Source organism: Brachyhypopomus gauderio, chromosome 6 (genome assembly GCF_052324685.1).
Source record: "Brachyhypopomus gauderio isolate BG-103 chromosome 6, BGAUD_0.2, whole genome shotgun sequence".
In the NCBI taxonomy this organism is placed as follows: domain Eukaryota; kingdom Metazoa; phylum Chordata; class Actinopteri; order Gymnotiformes; family Hypopomidae; genus Brachyhypopomus; species Brachyhypopomus gauderio.
In genome coordinates, this window is record NC_135216.1 from 20,532,209 (window position 1) to 20,556,675 (window position 24,467).

The 24,467-nt window shown below is 39.5% G+C and overlaps 1 protein-coding gene across 3 annotated transcripts; it reads right to left on the minus strand.

The window, feature by feature from the left end:
• Positions 1–1,149: 1,149 nt before the first annotated feature.
• Positions 1,150–14,739, minus strand: brd2a (bromodomain containing 2a). Of its 3 annotated transcripts, none has more exons than XM_077009538.1 (12): positions 12,826–14,739; positions 10,063–10,360; positions 9,753–9,890; positions 9,389–9,527; positions 9,039–9,238; positions 8,359–8,820; positions 8,137–8,265; positions 7,368–7,595; positions 6,916–7,181; positions 6,327–6,643; positions 3,820–3,948; positions 1,150–3,156 (listed from the first exon to the last, which is right to left on the minus strand). In XM_077009538.1, the coding sequence occupies exons 1-12, from the start codon at positions 12,855–12,857 to the stop codon at positions 3,029–3,031; spliced, it is 2,466 nt and encodes an 821-aa protein (XP_076865653.1). In that variant the 5' UTR covers positions 12,858–14,739; the 3' UTR covers positions 1,150–3,028. The 3 variants fall into 3 exon arrangements, with proteins under 3 accessions (XP_076865653.1, XP_076865654.1, XP_076865652.1); XM_077009539.1 differs by having other exon boundaries at positions 1,150–3,159; positions 14,399–14,738; XM_077009537.1 differs by having other exon boundaries at positions 1,150–3,159; positions 12,826–14,738.
• Positions 14,740–24,467: the final 9,728 nt, after the last annotated feature.

Genomic DNA, 24,467 nt, shown 5'->3' on the forward strand with positions numbered 1-24,467 from the left:
AAACAAAGTGATTTGATTGGTCACTTTCACTTTTTGGACGAGTATAGAAAGGGAATACAAAGATGTATTGCAATAAAGTTTTTTTTCTCTCTTTTTCACTTTCCAGTGTCCAAGTGTTGTTTCTTTACTGACTTGACAAAATGTCTGGTTTTTTTTTTTTTGCCACAGCTGTTGATATATTTGTATTGTTAGAGATTATTTGTTAGATTCTAGTCTCTGTTAGAATTTCTTTTCAGTTCTGTCTGCTTGGTTTGTCTTCTGTTTGTTAGTATGAACATATGTACTGGTTTTATGACCATTACATATTAAACATCGCTTATTAAACATTGCTCTTCTCTGTGTTAGCATCTGCATCTCGTCGATCCATGATTTACACACGCATGTGTAAAATTGCCAGCCATACACATGCATTATCTGCTATAAGACATCGGGATTCTGGTTCAAATTGGGTAGAGACATAGTCATGTGAAAAAATTGACACCCCATTAAATAGTCAGCTCTTTATTAAGAAATGTTCACATATCAATGTCTTTGTTTATTTCTGGAAAAGAAAGTCATTTAATTGCAATTAAAACAACAAAAATGAACAACGTTTTACTCATGACAAAAGAAATTACCAAAATGCATATTATAATGGAGGAAAAAGTTAGGACACCCTACCCTCTAATAACTAATGTTGTCCCCTTTGGCCATAGCAACTAGCTCACTTGCCTCAACAAGGAAACTAAGAGCTGGAATAAATATGAAGGTGTGAAAGAAATTTCTGAGACTGCTTTATCATATGAAATCTCTAGAACTTACATTAGCATAAGGCTTTGAGGGCACATTAAGTAACAAATGCATTAAAAGACATTGGGTGAATTAAGATTTAATATATTTTAATGTACATTTGTTTACTTGTATTTTATACTCTGCAGGGAGCATATCCTTTAGCTCCTTGGTCCCAAAATTATGAAATGCCTTACCCTAATTGCTCCATCTTCGTCCTTCACTCTCTACCTTTAAGTCCAAACTTAAAACATCTTTTTCACGTGATTTCCAGTAATAACTTGTGTTAATTTGCATCTGACTTTTGTTTACTATGTGGAAAGCAACCTTGAGTATGAGAAAGGCGCTATACAAATAAAACTTATTACTATGTAATGAAGCAGACTCAGATATTTTTGGATCAATCAGTAGGGTTTATTCACAATGTAGCACAATAACACAAAGGAGTCTGCTAAACAATCAAGTCTGGTTATCAAAAAGCTGTCCAAACCAAGCAGAGAAAAAGAAAAAGTGCAGACAGTAAAGAACAAAAGGAAGGCTAGGGTTCAAAACAGGTGCAGTCAGAAACTGAAACAATGGCAATCCTTCACAGAGGGAACATCAGACAAGAACCCCCAGTGATGTGGCATACCTTCTTGACAGGTTAGTCTCCTGAACTTTATACTAAAAACATTTTTACCTGTAATGGAAACTCCAATAAGAGTACTGATTATGTATTTTTGCTATTCATAACCAAACATGATTATCAACTAAATGAGATAATCTTTCTCCTGGACTCTGAACATCTAAAAGAAAAAATGTTAATGTTTTTGTTACAGACATTTTATTACAGGAATCTACATATACCTATCCCAGGATAAAGTATGAAACTGTGACGCCCTGATGATGAATAATGTTGAGTAACACTGAGTGACTTATCTTGTAAATAATGTAATTCAAAACAAAATATAAACAAATCAACATTATTATGAACAGCTCATCATTTTTTATTATTACAACTTTTCAAATGAAAGTCCCATGTAAAAAGTACCCATTCAGATGATGCTTGCAGCCAAGGTTTTTTTTGTTGTTCATTTGTGTGTTGGGGGTTGACATTTTCTTTACCTATCAAATCAATGTATTTATGGGACAGGTACTAGATCCAATAGTAGAGGGGAAAAAGGAATCTAAGTAAATGCCGAGCAAAAATATAGCATAACATGGTAGGGAGGGTCAGTAAACCAGTTGGGATACAGGCTCAAAAGTTGTACAACTTACATATGTACAACTTTTTCTTAAAAGATTTATACATTCCCCTTTTTATTATGTATAGCTATAGTTATATACTGAAGCAAACTGTATGTTTGATCTATGAACGCTTCTGAATACACAAATGGATTACACCTTCAGTAGTGCATTTTTAAGTCTTCATGGATGAAAATGTAATTCTGCACTTGTAACGTATTGAATATATCCAGATTTGTGCTTTAAGAATAAAGGTGATTAGAGCACTGAAAATATTAGTAACGGGCTGGACCTCCAAAGGCCTGATATGCTGCAATTACATCCTTGTGCTCCTGGCATTTTACAAGCAATAAAAAACATCATATTAAAAAGCTTTCTAAGACTCATATTTTAATAGTTGGTCTTGTTGGTGAAGGTTATTCAAATGAATAATTTGAGGGTCAAGCTACAAAACATCGTCTCAGTTTTTGTTTAGGTAAGTCTTTCAAAACAAGGTTGGAATTCTGAATGTAAAGCAAGTATACACAAACACACCCACTCAAAACAAAACTGACAACAGCTCCACCCCTTCTTACTCTTTATGAAAACAGCATTTAAAAAGAATCAGTCCACCCAAGACAAATTTGTTGTTCCCTATTAGGGAACTAATTTAAATTCTTCTTTATAAAAGAAAGATATATATGTACATACACACAGAAATACGTGTACGTGTATTTATAAAGATGAACAAAAGACCAATGAAGATCCAGCAGAAAAGCGAGCATGTTGTTCCTCCTCCACAAAATGTTCCTGAAATCATGCCTCCTTCAAAACTTTTTTCACTCCCAGCAGCAAAGGCAATTGCATCACCGGTTTGTTCATCCACCAATATGCAGACAAACAAACATGGAAAACCCGCTTCTTTAATCCTTTACTAACTCAACTTCTTACACTTTTTCCAGTCCCTTGTCATCCAGTGCAGTACAGAATGGTGGCTCCTTTGCAAGTCTAGTTGAGCATGAGCATCCAAGTGTGTCCACTTCTCTTAAATGCTCAGTCAACCTGAGTCTGAGTCACTAGTGTCTGAGGAGGATGAGGAGGAGGAGGAGGAGGAAGAGTCAGAGCTAGAACTGCTGGCACTAAGACGAGAAGCCATAGCATGAGGCTCTGCTGCACTGGGCTTGTCTGCTAGAGAGAAAGAGAGAGATAATATAGCAACTAATCTGCAAGTCTATATTCACAGAATATATTCAAATGTAAATCTCATCATATATCCAACTACACGGATAAAAATGACACACAAAAACACAGCAAAACATGACCAAAACCTGTTGTAAATATATTCAAAAAGATTTAGTTCCTTCCTACCATGTCAGCACCCACAGGGGGAGCAGAATGGTCTAGGACTAGGGCCTAGGACTATGGCTGGTATTTCTCTCTTTATTTATTCATTCATTCATTCACAAAGGTCTGCATATATTTTTGTCTGGGCAACAAGAGCCTATCTAGACATCTCTCCAATCTTTCCATACTCCACAACAAACACATGGACAACTATGTACTGGTTCAATGACTCCTCTCTCAAAAGTAATCTTTTTTAACCAAGGGGGGGAAGTAAATAAACTAGAGGGGAATGCTAAACAAACATGTCACATGCAACTATGCAGTATGTGCATGACCAGGTCTTTTGTCTTGGCTCTTGCTCAAGAGACATCTTGCTTTGATGCACCATGTTAGAAATGTTTTTTTTTTTTAATATGTGAGTGCAACAAAGTCAGCTGTTAGTACAGTATATATTGACCCTGGATCTGATCACAGACTGTGTTAATATTAACATTAATTTCTTACCTTTGGTTTTGGGGGGTTTCTTGGATGAATTGAGCTGGCCACTGACATCCTGTAGTCGCCTCTCCAGCTCCCTCTTCTTCTCCAGAGCCAATTCTTCGCGGGACTTGCCAGCGCCACCTTTCTTTGGTACTGCAAAAAACATTTTAAATCATCTTGCATGCAAGTTATGCATTACATTTTCTCACTGTAGTAATACTGAATCACTCTGGGTTAAGAATTGGTTGCAGTATTTGTAGATTCACCTAAAGTGATTTTTAACACCAATAATCCCTAATAATCTATATAATAAACTATGCTACTTCATTGACTTTTTATTAAACCAATCTTATAAAATACTGGCACCATTTTGTTCCTAGGATGTTCTCTTTATGTACTCCAAGTAAACATTTGTAACATGGTGTGTAACGTTGTAACATTCATCATAAAAATAATTTTGGAAAACTCTAGAACTGAAATAAATGCCGATCTGCCACAGTAACTGCAATTAATTACATTAATTACATTAAAAATAAGCAACCTTCCAAAGTTGAGAGCAAAATCAAAGCAAATGGTGTCTGTTTCCCCCAGCAGGCTAAAGGGCAGTCAAGTGTGGCAAGTGAGGAGCAAAATTGGGACAGAATGTCTTTAAGGAGTTCAAAGTATATTTGCTAGCTTGTAGCTTACATGCACACAACTTGCACTACAGGTAGTATTTATTCTAACACTGCACATGGCCACCTGTTTGCAAGGGTCAGCCTTGCAAAATAGTCAGCAGAGTCTGATGACACAGAATATGTGCAAATCTTGAAAGTAAAGTCCTATCAAATTTATACAAAAAAACTTTAGTTTTTAGTTAGTTAAGTTGCAATATTGTCAATTGTGATTTTCACCTCAATCGAAAATAGCCCTCCGCATTTTCCCCATCTGTGCGGTCAGAACACACACACTAGTGATCCCTAGGGTGCTGTGGTGAACATGTGCCCAGAGCGGTGGGCAGCCCTAGCCCGGACAGCAGTTGAGGTTAAGTGCATTGCTCAAGGGCATGTCAGTCAAAAAAAAATTATATATATATATATATATATATATATATATATATATATATATATATATATATATATATATATATATATATATATATATATATATATATATATATTTTAGTGGTGGGCCGTTAATTTGCGGTCGTTAATTTGATACTCTTATCGGGCGATATAAAAATTATCGCCGTTAATCTATTCTTAAAGTTGGGTTGGGAACTGGGTCAAAATGGGTAAGCAAACTATGATGACTTTCAACTTGATAGTTTAGCTCGGCTGTATTCCTAACCAAATTGCACAGTAGGGGCGAGAATGAGTTTTTAAACCTGTGAATTACAAATCGTACGTGTTTTTACATGGATGCAGCCACGAAGTCGCCAGGTTTGCTTCATGGAAAATTCATTTTTAGGAACGTAAAGTGTTACCGGAGAGGAGCTCGGAGCGGTCGTTTTCTGCATGGTCCTAGCGCTAGATTTGTCGCTATTTAAATATTTCTTTTTAACCCAGTGGTTCCCAAACTTTTTCTGCCGTGCCCCCCTTTAGTAGATGAGAATATTTTTGCGCCCCCCCCCCCCCCTATTGACTAGGGATGTGTTGAAAACTTACAAAAACAATAGGTTCACAACTTTGGTCAAACATGAAAAAAATAAACTGCAAGAAACCTTTTAAATGGTTCAAGAATTTTAAATATAATTTAAAATAAATAAGGAGATGAAATAAGAGAAACAGCAATACATATGCGGCTAGTTTGCAAGCGCAGACATCACGCAGAGTACAAAGTATGTAACGGCCAGAAATATGTGTACTGTCTCTTTAAGGGAGCGAGTTGAGCGCGCCCCTGCAATAGCTCCGCGCCCCCCACTTTGGGAACCACTGTTTTAACCGTTAAAACTACAGAGGACCAAAACTGACTTTTGAAAATTACATCCGTGAGGTTATATGTACTAAATGTTGGCTTACATTTCAAATATAATGTTTAGCTGAATAAACATGTTATTTAATGTACAGTATGTAGGCTTACAAATTCATGTTTAACTGAATAAACCGTTGAACACGAGTAGCCTACATTTTATTGAGCATGTTTTTTTTTCTTCTTCAAGTATCAAAGTAGAACAGCTTTCTCAAGCAGTCATTGATGCATTTTGGAAACAGGAGATGAGCCCCTGGTCTAATGCACCCTCTGTATTAAGAAATCCTCTCTCAAAAACTGACTTTTAGTCATTACTTGGGTAGCACGCATATGAGCCATTTTAATATAGATTAACCTAGATAAAAAAAATTTATCTATGCCCACCCCTAATATATATACATACACACACACACATATATACATATATATATATATATACATATATATATATATATATATATATATATATATATATATATATATATATATATATATATATATATATATATATATATATATATTGGTGTGACATCAGCACATTGTGTTTTGCGCTTTGAAAGTTAAAGTAAACAGACTCCTACGGTATGGCTTCCGAGGCTTCTTGCGTAGACATGTCATGACATAGCGTTCCAACTCCCGCAGTGTAGATGGCTTCAGCGTCTCAAAATCAATCTCTATTTCCTCTGGGTTGGTGTCCCGCAATGAAGGTTCACGTGATTGAATTATGTGGACCACACGACCAAGCTTCTCGCCAGGAAGCTTGTTGATATCCAGACTCAGCTGTCGCTTCTCATCATAACTCATAGGGCTGCTTTCCTCCTCTTCCTCAGAGTCGTAGTGGGGCGGGAGGTCCACAGCATGAGAAGCATAACTTGTTGCTTGAGATTTCTTTGAGGATCTAAAGAACAAATGAATGGATGGATGATTGATTTTATACAAGATCACAGTAATAACGTAAATGTATAATATCAAATATGCATTCACTTATTGTTCTTGTGAAATGAATGAGTGCAAAATCTGACATTACTCTGCAAATGTGTAAATGCATACATGATGCAGAGATCAAGATACAAATAACCAGAAATTTCAGGAATATACCATGATGAATTTGTTTATAGAAATAGACAATTTAACCAGAACAGTTATTAAAGTGTAATGCAACAGCCATACTTGCTCTTGCTGCTCTTTTTGTTGGGTCCCCTCTTGCCTTGTGTGGAGGTTGCAGTTACTTTGCTGCTACTCTTACTCTTCGGTGTCTTTGTGATTTTGGGCATTTTAGGTGTCCGGATGACTACCTCCTCATCCACCACAGCCCTGCTGCGCTTATATTTCTCTTGCTTCTTCTTTTTCTTCTTGTCTTTCTTTTCTTTCTTTTTCTTTGGCTTGATAATCGGGTCCGAAGAAAGAGCAGCCAGCTGCTCGTGTACCGCCTTCAGCTGATAAGTCATAAAAGGGTGGAGGGGTGTAGAAATGAATCATCAGCTACCACAGATGGTTTGAGGTTTTAAGCAAGAAATTGTTAGGTGCCTACATGGCCATTGTTCTTCTCTGTGTGCGGGTCTGCTGTATGCACCTGCTGTAGATGCTCAATATCAAGTGTCAGTGTCTACCTGTGTACAGACCTGTTCCTGGAGCTGAGCCAGACGGTGTGCTCGCTCCTCCTCACTGTCGGAGCTTGGGCTGCTTTCGCTTTCACTCTCGCTGCTTATTTCACTCTCAGAAGATGAAGAGGAGGATGAAGAGGAGGATGAAGATGAAGAGTCACCACCTAGACCTCTGCCTAGGGATGCAGATTTGAGGGAGTCCTGGGGCTCATCGGGCATTTTGGCAAAACGGAATTCAAACACATCCTTAAATACAAATGAGAAACATTTATTAATGGATAATGTACAATCAGTCTGTGATTATTGTAAAATTAACACCAACCGGATGATCAAGATCCATAGCCTTGAGGTTTCCATTTTGTTATGACCATGTTACACAATTTATTTAAAACCACACCACAAACAATGTCTATCAAATGTGAATAGCAACACAGAAAAAATGCACAGCAACAAACTAGTATACTAGCCTACTTAAACATTTCAATTTATTGTGAAGCTAGTTCCATAAATTAATGACAACACTAATAACCTGTAGCAACAGTAGGTAATTAATGGTGAAGTAATAGTGCTATAGTGTTAAACTAGTTCCATTTATGGTAAATGTTTTGAAGGAGAATGAAGCTTTTGTTGGCAATGCTGATATTAAAAACAGTAGATTGAAGCAGTCAGTTATTTAGAATCAAGCATTCTATTGCGCCATCTGCTGCTAATCTGCTATGAAAGCATAAATTAGGTCATGTATTACACCCAATACAAAAGGTCAAAATTAAGTGACCAAGCATTGTACCTGTAGTTTTCTGGCCATAGCCACAACGTCATGGTCGGGTGGATTGTACTTGTAGCAGTTTGAAAACATTACTCGAATATCAGCAGCAAATTCTAGTGCTTCCCTGTACTCCCGCTGATCCACTTTACACTGTAGAAAAATACAATAAAGATATAAGTAAATAGAACAGCTGTACTATAATTTAGAATGGCAGGTTAATCCAAGTGAAACTACATTAAGCACCTTAATTGTACTGAGGTCCATTGGGTTCTTAATAATGTCATGGTAATCATGCAGCCCCAATGAAGACGCATCAACAGGCTTGTAGAAAGGCCAGGCGTATGCTGCATGCTTCTTTGACAGCAGCTCTTTGAGGATCCCATTACAGTATCGCAACTGCTGGCTAAGTTTCCCCCGCCGTGCTGGCTGATGCTGGTGCTGAGAGTCCGGCAAGTCTTTCCGTGGTGGCTTGATGGGTCGACCGCTGCCTCCTCTCCTTGCTGGGGCTTTCCCTCCAACGAGACCTCCGCCACGGCCCGTGCCAAGCCCCATGTCATGATTGGGGTTCATTCCAAGAGCAGAGAGAGTCAGAGGAGAGTCACCTCCACTGCCGATGCCTAGGCCCATACCCCCCACACCAATGGTGACAGGCATGGCCATGGTCGTGGGGGTTGTGGTATCAGCTTTGCGCTTAACTCCTTTTTTCTGGAGACAAGTGGGAAAAAAAATTATAAGGCCAAACAATGTGTTGCTGGTTTGCGGTTCTATTTAGCGAAGCTTGGCTAGTTGGTCAAAACTCTGACCTGGCATGATCTCTGGTTTATGTTATCAAAAACATAACTTACTGAATCTAAAAGTTATCATACTTAATCTGGTCTCTGCTGCGTTACGGGGCTTTAAAGGCAGTTCTCATAGTCACTTACCTTTGCAGTGGGCTGGGTGGGGGGCAAACCCATCAATGCAGGGGCACTGAGGGGAGTCGGGAGTAGATTCTTGGCTAGTAGCATCTGTGATTGAGTGGAGAGAAGCGAGTCTGGCGTGTCCGGGGTAAGAGGAGAGTATGCAGATTGAGACACCGACGATACAGCAGGGACCTGGTGAGCTGTTGTTATCCCACCTGAAACTGAGAAATAAACAAATAAAGAGCAAATTTCACATTTGGATTTTATAATAAATTAAAGAAAATACTCTTATATATAGCATTAAAATTTCATTTACATGGTAGAGAACTTATCACAAAGCTTAAATACGTAATAGCTATATTGGCAAGTACATTTAGCTTTACTGCCTTTGCCAGGCTTGCCACGTGGGGCAGGTGGGGGTAGCTCCTCCTCTTCTTGGGGCATCTGTGCTACCTTCTGTAAGAAGGCCTTTTCCAGAGACTGAGCCATCAAAACTATGTCATCTGTTGGCTTAGGGACAATTACAGGTAGATTCAGAATCAAAGGACACAAAATACAGATAAGACTAAAAGGTTATGAATATCTTGATCATCAAGGCATGCACTGACTAAGCTGAATATGTTTTTTAAAAAACCAGCAATAAAACTGAATTACTTGCATGACATTAAATTAAGCCACCTGAACCACAGGGAGTTAACATCTGACATACAGATTCAGGTTAAGAAAATGACTTACCTTATTATAGATGTAGCAATTAGTAAACATGGTGTTAAAGTCTTGCAGACACTCAGTAGCACTGCGGTAATAGTTGTTCTCCAGTCGTTTCTTAATTGTGCCCATATCCATAGGCTGTTTGATTATCTTATGGTAGTCCTATGGCAAAAAATGGAAAATCTTGTTCATGTGGCTTTTGTGCCAAAAAAGGTACCACAAATTAATAGTTGTTTAAATTTAGAAATATCCTAAATACAACCAATATGGTGATTAACAGCATATTGCTTTGCATTGATATTTAGGTCATTATACTTTAGGTAAAATTACTCACAGGCAGGTTGAGCTTTGCAGCATCAACAGGCTCATGAAAAGGCCAAGCAAAATGGTGCCGCCATAGAGACTTCATCATACACTTCTGGAGGAACTGGAGCTGGTTGGTCATACGACCCTGTCGGCTTGGATCTCGAGTAGGGGGCCGGGGTGGTCCGAGGGGGGTTACATGGGGGAGTGCAGGCCCCTCAAAGCCCTCATAGAGCAGTGATGGTTTGCGGATGCGCTTCCCAGGGCCAGAGATAGGCTGTTCCATCATTGTGACTCCCTGAACACCTATGTCACCCCCACCCATAGAGCTGCAAGGAAAAAAAAAAAAAAAAGATGTAAACTGAATGGGTTCCTTGATTGCACAGATCAGGTTTGGCTTCAGGGGTATACAGAGAAGAGTTTTAACAATTACTGGACTATGTAGTTCAGTTCCTCCATTACTTCTTTAATTATATTCATGAGAGAAAACTCTCTAATTACCAGAAAATACTAGCACTAACAAAATTTATCCCAAACAAAAGTTTGCATAAAATACTGTATTAATAACTAGAGTTCAAAAGATACATGCTGTATGAGTACATGGTTCATACCTAAACCTATGTTGACCAACAATCTACAGCTGGCCTTACATTAGTAATTATGAATATTTTTCAATAGAAATATAACCCCAAACAGATAGCCTCTTTCCTATAACTATTTTCTGCACATCAATTAAAAATGGGTATAAATGTGTTTAAGTTTCTTTATTGCACAATTGACTGCCTGCTTTTGTCCTTTGGCAACAAAACAGCACTCATTGACTTCATTACCATGGAAACTAAGGAAGCCTAGAAAATACATGGAAGCTGCACAAAAAGCAATAATTAATTTAATTATAGAACTGGATGCATGACCACATGTGCATTTTTACAAACTGAAATTTGAATTTTCCTTCAGCATAACTAGACCGTTTCATTTCTTTCATCCGGTACCATTCCACCATAAGGGAAACACATTTTACAATTACTTTTAAGAACTACATACTCGCATGTAAAATATTCAAATAGATTCAATATTCCTTTCCCATAAAGGATGGCTAGGACTCCTCCTATCCAAACCTGACTTACCTGAATACAAGTTTCTAGGCAATCACTAAATTAAGAAAGACCCCTCTATATCCATGAGCATGCAGCTGTGTGATCTGCAGCGCTGGTTTAATAGGTTCATTCAAGACTTTCACCTTTGTTTGTCTAGATCAGACCACAAGATGTAAAAACCTAGAGGGGTTGCTATAAGTAAAAAAAAAAAAAAATCTTGCCATTTAACTAAAATCAGTTGTATTTCACAAAGTTCAATATTAAAGATTACTCAGGTCATCTGTCTGAGGACCAATGGAAATACAAGTGTGCAATAAATCATGTTTTATTTACAGCAAGTACAAGCAAGATCTAATATTTTCATTTCAATTTAATGTTGAGGAGTACCCCAATAACTGCACTTGGCCTAATAAAATGTTAACACTAAGTGAATGATACAAGCTTCAAACGGTTGCCATTGGAAATACTCTTTATTATCAAAAACTGTACGTCACAATAAAATTCACAGTAAATCTATAAAAAGTAGCATAAAGAAAAGAAAAGCAGAAAAACTTAAGTAGGTTTATCCTCCTTTCTAGAAATCTATCTAAACCGATTGAGTCTCAAAACAGTAGGTACAGCTAGCTTGGCTATACGTTAAAGTTTCGGGTAGGAGACATTAAAACGTCTTTTAAAAGTTCGTTAAGCTAATCAGATTAGCAAACAAATAAACCCCGAGAACAATGTCGAAAACATTTGACGGTAAACCTAGAACATTTATAGAAAAAAAAAATCTTGTTTGGATGTAGGACCCATGTACACAGCCGAATGCTGTGTAGCTTCAAGTAATGGGATAGTCATTATGTTTACCTAGACGCGTGAAAACTAGCACCAAGCTAGCTAACTTCAATAGTTGCTAGATACCAAGTATTAACTCAGAAATAGTTTTCAGAGTTGAATTGAGACTCCATAACCAAACCCTTTCAACTGACAAGGAGAGCCTAACAATTAAGCTTATCAAGTGCGACCGCTAACTACACACTGCCGCATTAAAACTGCCAAAAGCTAGCCTGTTGGCTACGCTTAGCTAAAATAGCCTAAGCTCAGATACGCAAGCTTAGCCAACAAGCTAGCTGGTTAGCAGAAGCTAGCTACCGCCTAAAAGGTCCCACAACAGAGAACAGCTGGCAGTTCAGATTTTCCACATTTACCGAATTCCCTAAACGACGGGCTGTTTAACAATTTAGAGGATGCACTTTAATTAACCAACGACTTTGGATTCCGGAGTATATTGGCCAACACTGGCCATGAGAATTCTGCATCTAGCAGACAGGACGTTATCGAGTCTAATGCAAAACAATTAAGGATTCCATAAGCTTTGCATCACCTAAACAAAAAGGAGTAGCGGTCATTCATTTTACCGAGTCTATTTCTTTTCTTTTTCTACGTTAATGTTAACCGGGTTGCTAGATTGGACGGGCATCGGCTGATGGCGCCTGCGCACTGGTGCGTCAGAGTTCAAAACAGTATTAAAATACAATTGGCTACAACTAAAAAAAGTTTTAACATGCACAAAATGCAGAACGTAATTACATGACTGCAAAAAAAAACTACATGCGATAATGAAATAGTTCAACAAAATATATATATCGTGTCAATCGGTCAGCCCAAATATTCGTAAAAATCTTAAATTTAACGTTAATGAATCCAATCCGTACCTGTCAAGGGGCGGGCTTATGACCACCTCCATCAGGATGGATCCGGATTCTGTTTAAAGACCGGGTGCCTTCAAATCGCCGATCCGCCCGACCTCACTCCTCTAACTTCCTTTATCCTCCCAGCTACGGCTACAGTGAAATGGCGACGCAATGGCTCCACCCGAGCCTTTATACACCTTACAACAACTTCATTGGTTAATGCAACTCCACGCGCGCACGCCTACGCGTATTCTATACGCAACCATGGTCGTCAGTCACACAGGCCACGCCCTTAAAAGCCCAAAAGTTGACTCATTCGTTTTAGTTGACTACACAAAACGGGCAGGAGACGCCATGTTTTACGCAGAAGCAACAGAAACATCAAGTATAAGGCGTTTGTTCAGTTCGGTACAAGTTCATAACCGCCACTCTATATACTCTGTAAATATGCATGCACAAATATTGTTTAACGGTCACAAAAACGTAGGCCCGATCAACCGTGGAAGATTTGAGGTACCCCATTGGCTCATTTGATTAGTCCCGGGTATCGGACAAAAGCAACACTCAAAGACTACTTTAGGCCGCGCAAAAGCAGCTCCACCTCAACAAAGGCGCCATTTTATAACATCACCGCGATAATAAAAAAACGCCCATAAGCACCACATTCGTAGTATATAACCAGATAAATGGTAAATTTGCGTAATTGCAAATCCCCAACCATCATCTATACTCGAAAACAAAGTTTCTGCACCACCCGAACGTTTGGAATCACTTCGAGCAGTTATGTAAAAACTGAAATAATTAAGTATATCGAAGCTCTACTCTACTAAAAGACGTTCTTCATTATTCGGCCTAGGAACACGGTCTGTCCTAAAATGACGCAGCAATTTCGGCATATGTATATCTTACCGTAAAATAAATCATAAACGGCAAACTAGTTCCACATTCAACAAATAAATAACACTTAAATTATCAAAGAAAAGCCAGTCGACGCACCCAAAACAGACAAAATACAAATGGTCACAAAGCGATCTTACAGGCAGCAATAATAGTAACTAACTTGGGAATAGTAACTTACGTGGTATTTTTAGGCTAATGAAAAGAGACTATAATACACAGCCTAACTAACCCTTGATCTTTGTATACGATGGGGCCTAATCCAAAGTAGTAACTACATTGAAACTGAGGGACACACAACTACAATGCTGAACAAAATCCGGGGTAACCATCCTAATATTGCTATATAACTATAACTATATCAAGCAAACGTTTTAAGGTTCTTAATGCAATGTAGATACCTAGCCATCCACATTCAAGTTGCAACAATTTTCTCCATTACTGTTACCCATCCCCCACAAAGGTTACTTATTTTTAACAATGTCACTCAAAAGAAAATGAGAGATAGGTAAGATCTTAAAGGAGATCGATTGTAAATAAAAAACAAACGATTATACAACATTTAAAAATGCATACATTGTAAAATTTAAAAAATCTACTAATTTAAAGATTTAAGCCTAATAATATAAAAAACACCCTATACATCTATCGATGTTAAATAAACTTTTTTTTAAGGCTGACGTTGATATCCTCATACTTGACACATTTCCCCCATTTCTTCTTTTCTTCGGCCACGTTTCTTTATTCAACACATTTCCTTCCAACATGTCCGACTTCTTCTTCCCCATTCATTGGATCGAAGTAGGGGGAGGGAAAAGTCATGTGATATTCACATAACTATAAGTGGCATAAGATAGCCACGGATTTTTTTACAAAAACTGAAAGCCCGTGAATGTCATACAAATACAGAAACTGTCAAAATGACATGACGGGTAACAGACACTATCAAAATAAAGCCATAAAGTATTACAGAAGAATCTGTCGATATCTTCAAGGAATTATCCAAGACAAAGCATGTCCTAGCGATGTCAGCCACACTCTGATTGGACAAAAGAATCACGTGAAACAAGCTGCCCGAATTTTGCCGTTAGAATATTATTTGATCACGATGCTTCCTGTTTTTGTGGTCGATTGTACAAATTCCAATCATTTTAATATTTCTAGGTAAATACTGGAATACTTATGGAATATGTGGAGTACGTCGATCGTTTTACATTAGAAAAAAGCGAAGTCACTACGACAGCGATTCTCTGCGCATGTGCTTGGTTTGAGAAAATGGCGACCCCCATCATTAACCGGAAAAATAATTTTTGATCATGTGGCTACATTTTTCACCACCAGGTGTCTGAGATAAATCAGATTTGCCGTGAAAGATACATATATAACCTGTTAAATAAGCTTGAAAAATGTGTATCCTCTGATTAGTTTTAGACTTGAACTTAAAAAACGGTTGTAGCCTATCTCAAAACGAGCCTTCTCCTAACAGTTTATTTATGAACAGAGGTATCAATTCCAGGCTCAGAAAGTAAAAGTCCTCACCAGGATTTTGCTCAAGCTTGCTAGATTTTCTAATTAGTGCAATACAGGTAAAATTAGTGGAATCAATAAAATACAGGAAGCCTGAGCAAAATCCTGGTGAGGACTTTTACTTTCTGAACCTGGAATTGACACCTCTGTTTATGAAATTATCAATAAAATTAAATAAGAAATTATAATAACTGGAACATGTGAGAATCATTTGGCTTACTTGACCAGGTCATTGCTGTCTTATTAGGTATTTGTTGGAATTTTTTGCCTAACAAAATTCCTGATACCAGCTGTCTTATTGGGTATTTGTTAGAATTTTGTTAACTAACATCATCCTAGATTTTGATACTCATTGACAACATCAACTAATTCTCTCTCTCTCTCTCTCTCTCTCTCTCTCTCTCTCTCTCTCTCTCCCTCCCTTTCTCTCTCTCTCTCTCTCTCTCTCACACACACACACACACACAAACACATACACCTTCCTTGGGGAGAGGTGAATAAAAAAAAGTACATACACTGTCACTCATTAATGACTCTTGTTACATCTTAAATTTGTGTTTCATGTTTTTATTTTAAAATCAATATGTTGAACTGTTTTGCCTATGTTAGCAGGCCAGTATGTTGTTATTATTGCAATTATAATGTACCATAATATGCAGCTTGAAATGAAATGATTATAAAATCTCTAAATTAAATCTGTTTTTAATTTCACATTTTTATAGGATATTGCACATAAACAAGAAGTACGTAGGTGGAAACCTGTGTATGCAAACACCAAACTCTCTCTAATAGATACCTCTTACAAATAAAGAAAAAGTGGCTCACCACAGAGCGCGTGTTAATGTGAATCCTGCTGCAAGGGCAAATTACTTTGCTAAAATGAGGCAAAGATACACTACATACACCCTCACATACACATGCCAGTGTTTCATTGGAAAGTAAAATCAGTGATGTAGGTCTCCTAAAAAGGTAGTTTTATTGAGAGGTTTGAAGTCAAAATGGAAGACGAATTAAGGCCCTGGACATTAGACTAACAGTTTCAGTCATCTTCTGTACTTTAGCTATCAAAGAGAAAGAAACAGGGAAAGATCACAAACATCCAGTCACAGATCTGCCCACGGAAACACAGGTGCAGATGAGGGAAGCAGTTTCAGAGGCAGTACAGAGAGAAGAGAAGACAAAAAGGGTGCTTGCTGAAGTATTGAATCTTACTCCTCTATCACTGAATTCAACAGCAGATGATCAGCTTTTAATGGCCCTCCAGAGCCCATAGTGTATGTTGCTGATCATGACTATGTGCTGATCATGACTAGTTTAAAGAGACCACAGACACCCTCCACTCATGTGAGAGCAGTGCAGAAAAGTACCAGCAAACATAGAGCAGTGCTGAAGAAAAGGGAGAAGCTAAGGTTCATAAAAATAAGGAAAGTGAGTGAAAGAATGAAGGCAAAGGAGACAAAGGAGAGGGTTGTCACCTTTCTCACTTAGATATGGATGTTTGGAATGTTCAAAACATCTCATATGCACAATGTATGTACAATTTGAATTGAGTTTTTCTTCTGTCTGCTAGACATCATTTTCCATTTGATTGTTGATATAATAAGGTGTACGAATTGTTCTTACTGTACCAGGGGCGGACTGGCATACATTACTAGCGGGGATTTCCCCGGTGGACAGCCGCGCCGCCGATGGTTTAGCTCAGCCCGTGGAGGAGCCATTGCCATTCCGGCCCGTAGTCACACTGCTGTTTAATGGTGCCTATTACCTCTCCCCCGCTCCAGTCAGGCAAACCTACTCAGCGCGGACTGGGCCAGCTGATGCGGGCTGACGGTATGCAGCGGAGATCAGGAAAAAAAACCAACTTGTCCCAGAAAATCCGGGATGGACTACGAAAACATACAGCAGCTGTGTCACTTATTAATAGTACAAGTAGTCACAAACTTGTATTTGTCCATACTAATGCCACATTAATTATATCTCCCTGTTTGTATCCCACTGAGGGTCTAACTCATCTTGTGATCCCTCCACAACACGTTTGACACTACTGAAACGTGAAAAAATAAGTCCGCATTGCCATAAAGATGGAGCAGTCTAAGCCAGGGTTTAAACAAACTACGAAACGTAAAGGTGGCGCTGAAAAGCTGAGAGAGAGAAAAAAGAAAAGCTGCAAAGGTTACTCACTGAGTGAGCAATGTAGTTTTCAGTAGCTTTCCAGTTGTTTTTCCCCTGTATTTTGTCAGGGTCAAGTTGTTAAGTTTGTTAGTTATTTTGTTATGCCACTATGTGGCTTTGTAATCATATTATTGCTGGAAGTAATATTGTCCATATGAAAATAAAAGCTGTCATATACACTACGTGCCATGTATAGATTCATATACAGTGTATATACACACACACACACACACACACACACACACACACACACACACATATAATATAGTAGTGGGCCAGTCTGTCAGGAACTCCCGGGCCACTGTTTCTCCCCAGTCCGCCCCTGTACTGTGTACTACAATCAGAGATCAATCTGTTTCTTCATTGTTAATTTTATATAGTATTAAAACAATCTATTAGATTTTGATAATATTTATTAAAACACCTAAATCATTTAACTTTATGCAGGGTTCATACACTTTTTTGACAATTAATTTCCATGACTTTTCCATGACTTTCAGGCAAATTTCAATGACTATACATTCTCTAAACATATGTGTAGACATGAAAAATAAGAAAAAATCCAGGCCAAAATTCCACAGTATATCATAAATTAATGAAAAGCCACGTGGTTTAATTGAAAAAATAAACATTTACCGTATTTTCAATATCAATATACGTCGCACCTACAATGTTTTTTTAATGGAAAATGTTGTAGCTATAAGCCGTATCCGGGCTAAAAGTGAGTCCCCGCTTACCGACGGGTCTGGTTAACGACGGACTGGAGTTACAACCGACTTTTCGTAATTTTGCGCGGTGCGCGAAGGTGCAGTGGCAGCACAGTGGAGTGTAGTGTAGTGGAGTGTAGTGGAGTGGTGTATCGTGTATGATAAGCTGAAGCAGCGCAGCCTCCACCGTAGCCCATCTCGACAACGCGATCGCTCTTTCTCGCGTTGTACGCACGCAGTTTTTTTCTATACTGTATTTATGATTAAAGCGTATCTAAATCTAGGGTCACGCTTAACGACGAAAACTGCTTTACGACAGACTTTTCAGTCTCTAACCCCATCGTTAACCGATTGGTTAACCACACAGTGCACATTTTGCACGCGTCCTTGTCTTTCTCAAACCACAGCTTGTATTTGTCCAACTGAAGCAGCCATTGTTGAATCGGCATTTACCAGCATTACGCTGATTTACATGTCAAAGTACAATCTACAGCTCCGTTTGGAGTCCGTCGCTAACGCAACTAACGTGTGAAGTTACGTTAGCGGTCCGCACAATGAAAAAAAAAGCTATATATATATTTCTTCCGGTTATCAGAACGACAAACATTTATTGTGTCAAGCAAATTTCCATGACTTTTCCAAAACATTTGAGTATTTTTATTTTTTCCAAAACTTATCCAGGCCTGGAAATTGCTATTTTCAAATTCCATAACTTTTCCAGGTTTTTCATGACCGTACGAACCCTGTTTATGACTTCCAACTTTAATTGTCAATTGTTTGTCAATAAATGTCAGTTGGGGTAACCAATGTTTCTCATAAAAATCTACACTGAAAAAACGAACTTTTTGCTGTAGTAAAATATATGTAATTAATTCTCATTAAGTCTGACACTGTAATATTAAAATTATATAACTATATTTTAAGTAAGAATGTAAACATATACACACTTTGTTCATGTAATAAATTAACTCTGTGGTGTGAATAAATGTCATTAGAAAGACCCTAGTTATTTTTCAACGTTTTCTTTGGTCACAGTACATAAACCTGAAAATACTAAGTACAATTTAACCCCAAAAGTGTGTCGCGTTTAACTTCGCGCATGTGCGTTGAACGCGCCATTTTCAGACACCTTGCAGATGCCACGGATGAGCAGCTTCTGGAAGTTACAATAGGAGTGTGTCTGGAACTAAGGTAAGCTCTTGTTTGCTTCTTTAGAGTAAAAATGAGTATGTGTGCCCTTCAGTAGTTTGAGTGGGGAATTAGGCGAAGCTAATTAGTGAAAACTCGAAAGAGAAAGTGTTTGCTAACACCATAGCTAACGTAGCTAGCTAAAGTTACTCAGCCGAGTTGAACATCTTTAGTCTAATTTTCTCAGGTTGGCATGAGGAATTTCGCTGTTTAGCTGTTGTAGTTTATTTTGAGCTCCTTGTTTTAGTGGGCAAGTTATTTTTGGTATATCAACGCACGTTTGCTAATTGCTATTCTCTGTGCACATAAGGAGGGTGCCTCAGTGCTAATATCCACGAGATACCCCTCGCTGCAGAAGCAAAAATCCAGGTGATTTGATATGATTTGATGTTAGGAGTGGTTAGCTAAACAGAATACAGATGTATTAAATACTTGTGTATGTTGTGTTCTTCATATTGGACATAAACTGTTCAATTAATTAGTGCTTGCAGTATAGTTACTTATAATTTGTAATGGTTGTTCTGTTCGGTACCGCATGGACACTTCGAGGGGGATTGTTATTCAGTAGTGTGTGCATGTAATGGCCATGATCCTCATTAACCAGTTTACTGAAAAACTTCACAACAACTACTTATATTTTTCCATCCATCTATAGATGCATATCACGGTTTTGAAAAAACGACAGATGTGCAGTTGTGCACTACATGTTGCAGTAAATATCACTGTCTGCATACCTGAAGTGTATGGTGTGATTTTTGTTTCAATAGTTCCACAAAAGCAAAAGTAAATCCAAGAGCAGAAAGTATATGTTATGAATGCAAAACAGAAAAAAATATATCAAAAGTATATTTTTTTAATATAATTGGTTATTTGAAACTTATTTTCGTTTGCATTTTGACAAGTTTTTGGTTCCATTGTTTTTGTTTTTTTGGATTTTCCCAGTAAGGTCTTTTGCTTCTGGAATCTCTCTTTGCTTCTGCTTCGTTTTTTGCTTCTGACTTTTGGAACACATTTCACGTGTGGGAGGGTCTTAGATAAAGGTGTTCCTCTGCAATCTCCATTGGAAACATGTGAGAACGTGAAGACGTTAAGATTGGGCGTTTTGAAAATAAACAACCATTAAATAATGTGATTAAAAGCGCAATATTTCGAATCATTTCGAGTATATGTATAAATATTTTACTTAATTAAGTTTAACGTGCTGGGAAATATTGGTACAAGCGCTTGAATTGAACCCTGCAAACATGACTTTGTTCATTGCGCTGAGGTGCGGCGCGCGCGAAGTTACAAAATTCGAGAGGTGCACGACCTCATGTGCGCCGCGCTTCAGCGCGATGAACAAAGTCATGTTTGCAGGGTTCATACACCTTGTGGAATTCAAACACTTGTATGTCACTTTCAAGGTCCATTTCAATATTTCCCAGCACGACCAAAGACACTTTGTCAGACGTTCAAAAAACGTCCACTGAAAAGCCAGAATGAAAGTTATAGCGACATCTTTTTTAAACGTCTATTACTGCCGTTCATGTAATGGAATGTCACGCCACTAGGTGGCACACTAGAGTTAGATTGTTCATGATGTACCGAGCTAGGAAAAGCTAGAATAAAGTCAGAGATCCACGCTGGTGTTACTGTCTGGTTCTTATAAATATATTTTTACCCACACAACATTATACATGGTGTCAGAAGTTGGTGACAAGTATCCGACAGAAGATAGAGTTGAGAGAGAAACAGAAAAAAAAAAAGTTTTTTTTTTATCTCGTCAGTGACTACACCTGTAGCGAAGTAAGCTAGCTCACGGAGAAGCAAGTAGCTAACTCGTTTACTCGCGGTGAGAGAAGGGAGGAACGAGGAAGATGGATCAAATATTTTCGATACCACCTCCGGGCAGTTTTAACTTCGATGAGCCAAACAGTTGGACTCAGTGGATAAGACGCTTCGAGCGGTTCCGAATAGCATCGGGGTTATCAGAGAAAAGTGAGGAATACCAGATCAACTCGCTGCTCTACTTAATGGGGGAGAAAAGTGACGACGTGATGAACTCATTACAGTTGGAGGAAGCCAAAAGGAAGGAATACGACGAAGTGTGCAAAGCTTTAGGTGAGTATTTTATTGGCGCAAACAATGTTATTTATGAGAGAGCCAGATTTAATAGCAGATATCAACAACCTGGCGAAAGCATAGAAAATTTTATTACCGATGTGTACAGGCTAGCCGAGCATTGCCAATATGGCGCGCTGCGTGAAGAGATGATAAGAGATCGGATCGTAGTTGGAATCAGAGACGCCAAATTGTCAGAAAGACTACAATTAGATTCAAAGCTCACACTGGAAAATACAGTAACACAAGTCAAACAAAACGAAGAAGTAAAAAAACAACAGCCATTAATCCGACGTGAAAAAACGGAAATGAGGGAAGGCAATGTGGATGCTATAGTAGGGAGAAAACCTGCGAAACCTAAAATGGCGAAACAAACACAAAGCAACGCGACGCAGAGAACAGGAACGTGTAAAAGATGCGGACACAGTCCTCAACATCCATGGAAACAATGTCCAGCTAGAGAAGCAGAGTGCCGAAAATGCAAAAAGAAGGGCCATTATGCTGCAGTCTGTAGGACAGGGCGAGTTGAGGCCATAGAAGAAGTGTATGACCCTGCAGAAAGTGCGTTCTTGGGAGCAATAGAGACGGATCAGAAGGATGTCTGGAGAGATGACATAGAAATGAATGGAGAACTGATCAACTTTAAGTTGGACACAGGGGCAGCTGTCAGAGCCATACCAGACTCCATGTACTGCAAAACAAGAGATGGTAAATTGCAGAAGGCACAGAGGAGGATCTGTGGTCCCAACAACCTGCCATTGACTGTGCTGGGCACATTCAGAGCCTCCCTGAAAAAGCGCAAAAAGAAAACAGAACAGGAAGTTTTTGTAGTTAAGGATTTAGTGATGCCACTACTAGGGCTTCCAGCCATACAAAGCTTACCTCTGTTGCAGCAGATAGCTGCAGTGCAAGCACCAGATGAGAAATTCAAACAGATGTTCCCAAAAGTATTCTCTGGCTTAGGGAAGCTGCAGGGTAGCTATAAGATAGAATTAGCTGAGGGAGCGGTTCCATATGCCTTGTCAGCTCCTAGACGTGTAGCCTTGCCCCTAATGGACAAAGTGAAATCGGAGCTCCAGAGAATGGAAGACATGGGCGTGATCAGACAGATCCAAGAACCAACAGAGTGGTGTGCAGGAATGGTGGTTGTACCCAAGCCCAGTGGAAACATCCGGATCTGCGTTGACCTGACGAGGCTCAATGAGAGTGTGCGTCGAGAGAGACACCTACTCCCTGCTGTGGATGAGACTCTGGCAAAACTAGATGGAGCCGTCGTTTTCTCAAAACTGGAGGCCACATCAGGGTTTTGGCAAATTCCCCTACATGAGGAGTCAGAGCCCTTGACAACCTTCATTACGCCATTCGGGAGGTATTGTTTCAGGAGACTCCCATTCGGGATATCTTCTGCACCGGAACATTTTCAGCTCAGAATGTCCCAGATTGTTGCCGGCACACCAGGAACACTCTGCCATGCCGATGATATATTGGTGTTTGGCAAAGATCAAGCTGAGCATGACAACAGAAGTTCTCAGGAAGCTAGAGGATGCAGGTCTGACCTTAAATGAAAAATGCAAGTTCAGCGTGAGGGAAGTGAAATTCCTAGGGCATAAAGTAAGCGACAACAGGATCGAGGCTGACCCAAACAAAATCAAAGCCATTCTTAACATGCCCGAACCAGAGAACATCGAAGGAGTGAGACGCTTCATGGGGATGGTGAACTACGTCTGCAAGTTTTCTCCTCACCTTCCCAATCTCACAAAGCCCCTGAGGGACCTGCTGCGTAATGACAGTGTGTGGACCTGGGACGCGCAGCAAAAGACAGCTTTCGAGGATGTGAAGAAAGAGCTTAGCTCTCCAGCTGTCCTGGCCCAATACAGCTCAAAAAGAGAAACACTGGTGTCAGCTGATGCATCATCATATGGCCTGGGAGGGGTCCTGATGCAGCGACAGCCAGATGGAGAATTCAGACCAGTGGTGTACATATCCAGAAGCCTGACACCCACAGAGACTCGATACGCTCAAATCGAGAAAGAGGCTCTCGCAGTGACCTGGGCGTGCGAACGCCTGAGCGCCTATCTCCTGGGATTAGACTTCATGGTGCGTACAGATCACAAACCACTCATATCACTGTTAGGTAGCCGACCACTAGATGACTTACCTCCACGCATACTCAGATTCAGACTGAGAATGATGAGATTCAAGTACAAGATCATTCATGTACCAGGGAAACAGTTGGTAGCTGCAGACGCGCTGTCACGAGCACCACTGGGACCAGAAAGCAACACAGAAAGTGACAGCTTGGAAAGAGAGTGTCAGGTGTACATTGACTACATCGTGGAACACTTACCTGCAACAAAAACAAAACTGGAGGAAATCAAAAACGTACAGAACACAGATGCAACCATGAAACAACTCGGAGCATACACAGACAAAGGGTGGCCTCTGCACAGACAAGCAGTTCCAGAGAACCTGCTCCAGTATTGGCCGTACCGGATTGACATCCATGTGGCTACTGGCCTTCTCCTAAAGGGGGAAAGAATCGTTATTCCAGCGCCAATGCAAAGGGACATGCTAGAGAGAATCCACCACGGACACCAGGGCATGACGAAGTGCTTCGCAAGAGCACAACAGTCCATATGGTGGCCAGGCCTAACGAGAGACATCAAAGAGGTCGTGGAGAGATGTGAGGTATGTAGCCAGTACTCCAGCTATCACACAGAGCCACTACTCACAACCCCTTTACCCGCAAGGCCATGGCAAAGAGTGGCAGCGGACCTCTTTCAGTGGGGGAAGAGCCACTACCTGGTAGTAGTTGACTACTTCTCCAGATACATTGAAGTAGCCAACCTGCCAACGCTTACAACAGCGACCACAGTAGAGAGACTCAAAGTCATCTTCGCAAGATTCGGCATCCCTGAGGTGCTAGTGACAGATAACGGGCCTCAGTTTGCCTCTTCAGAGTTTTCAGCATTTGCTCAGGAATTTGACTTCGAACATGTGACGAGCAGCCCCAGGTATCCGCAAAGTAATGGTGAAGCAGAGAGAGCGGTGAGAACAGTGAAGCAGATATTG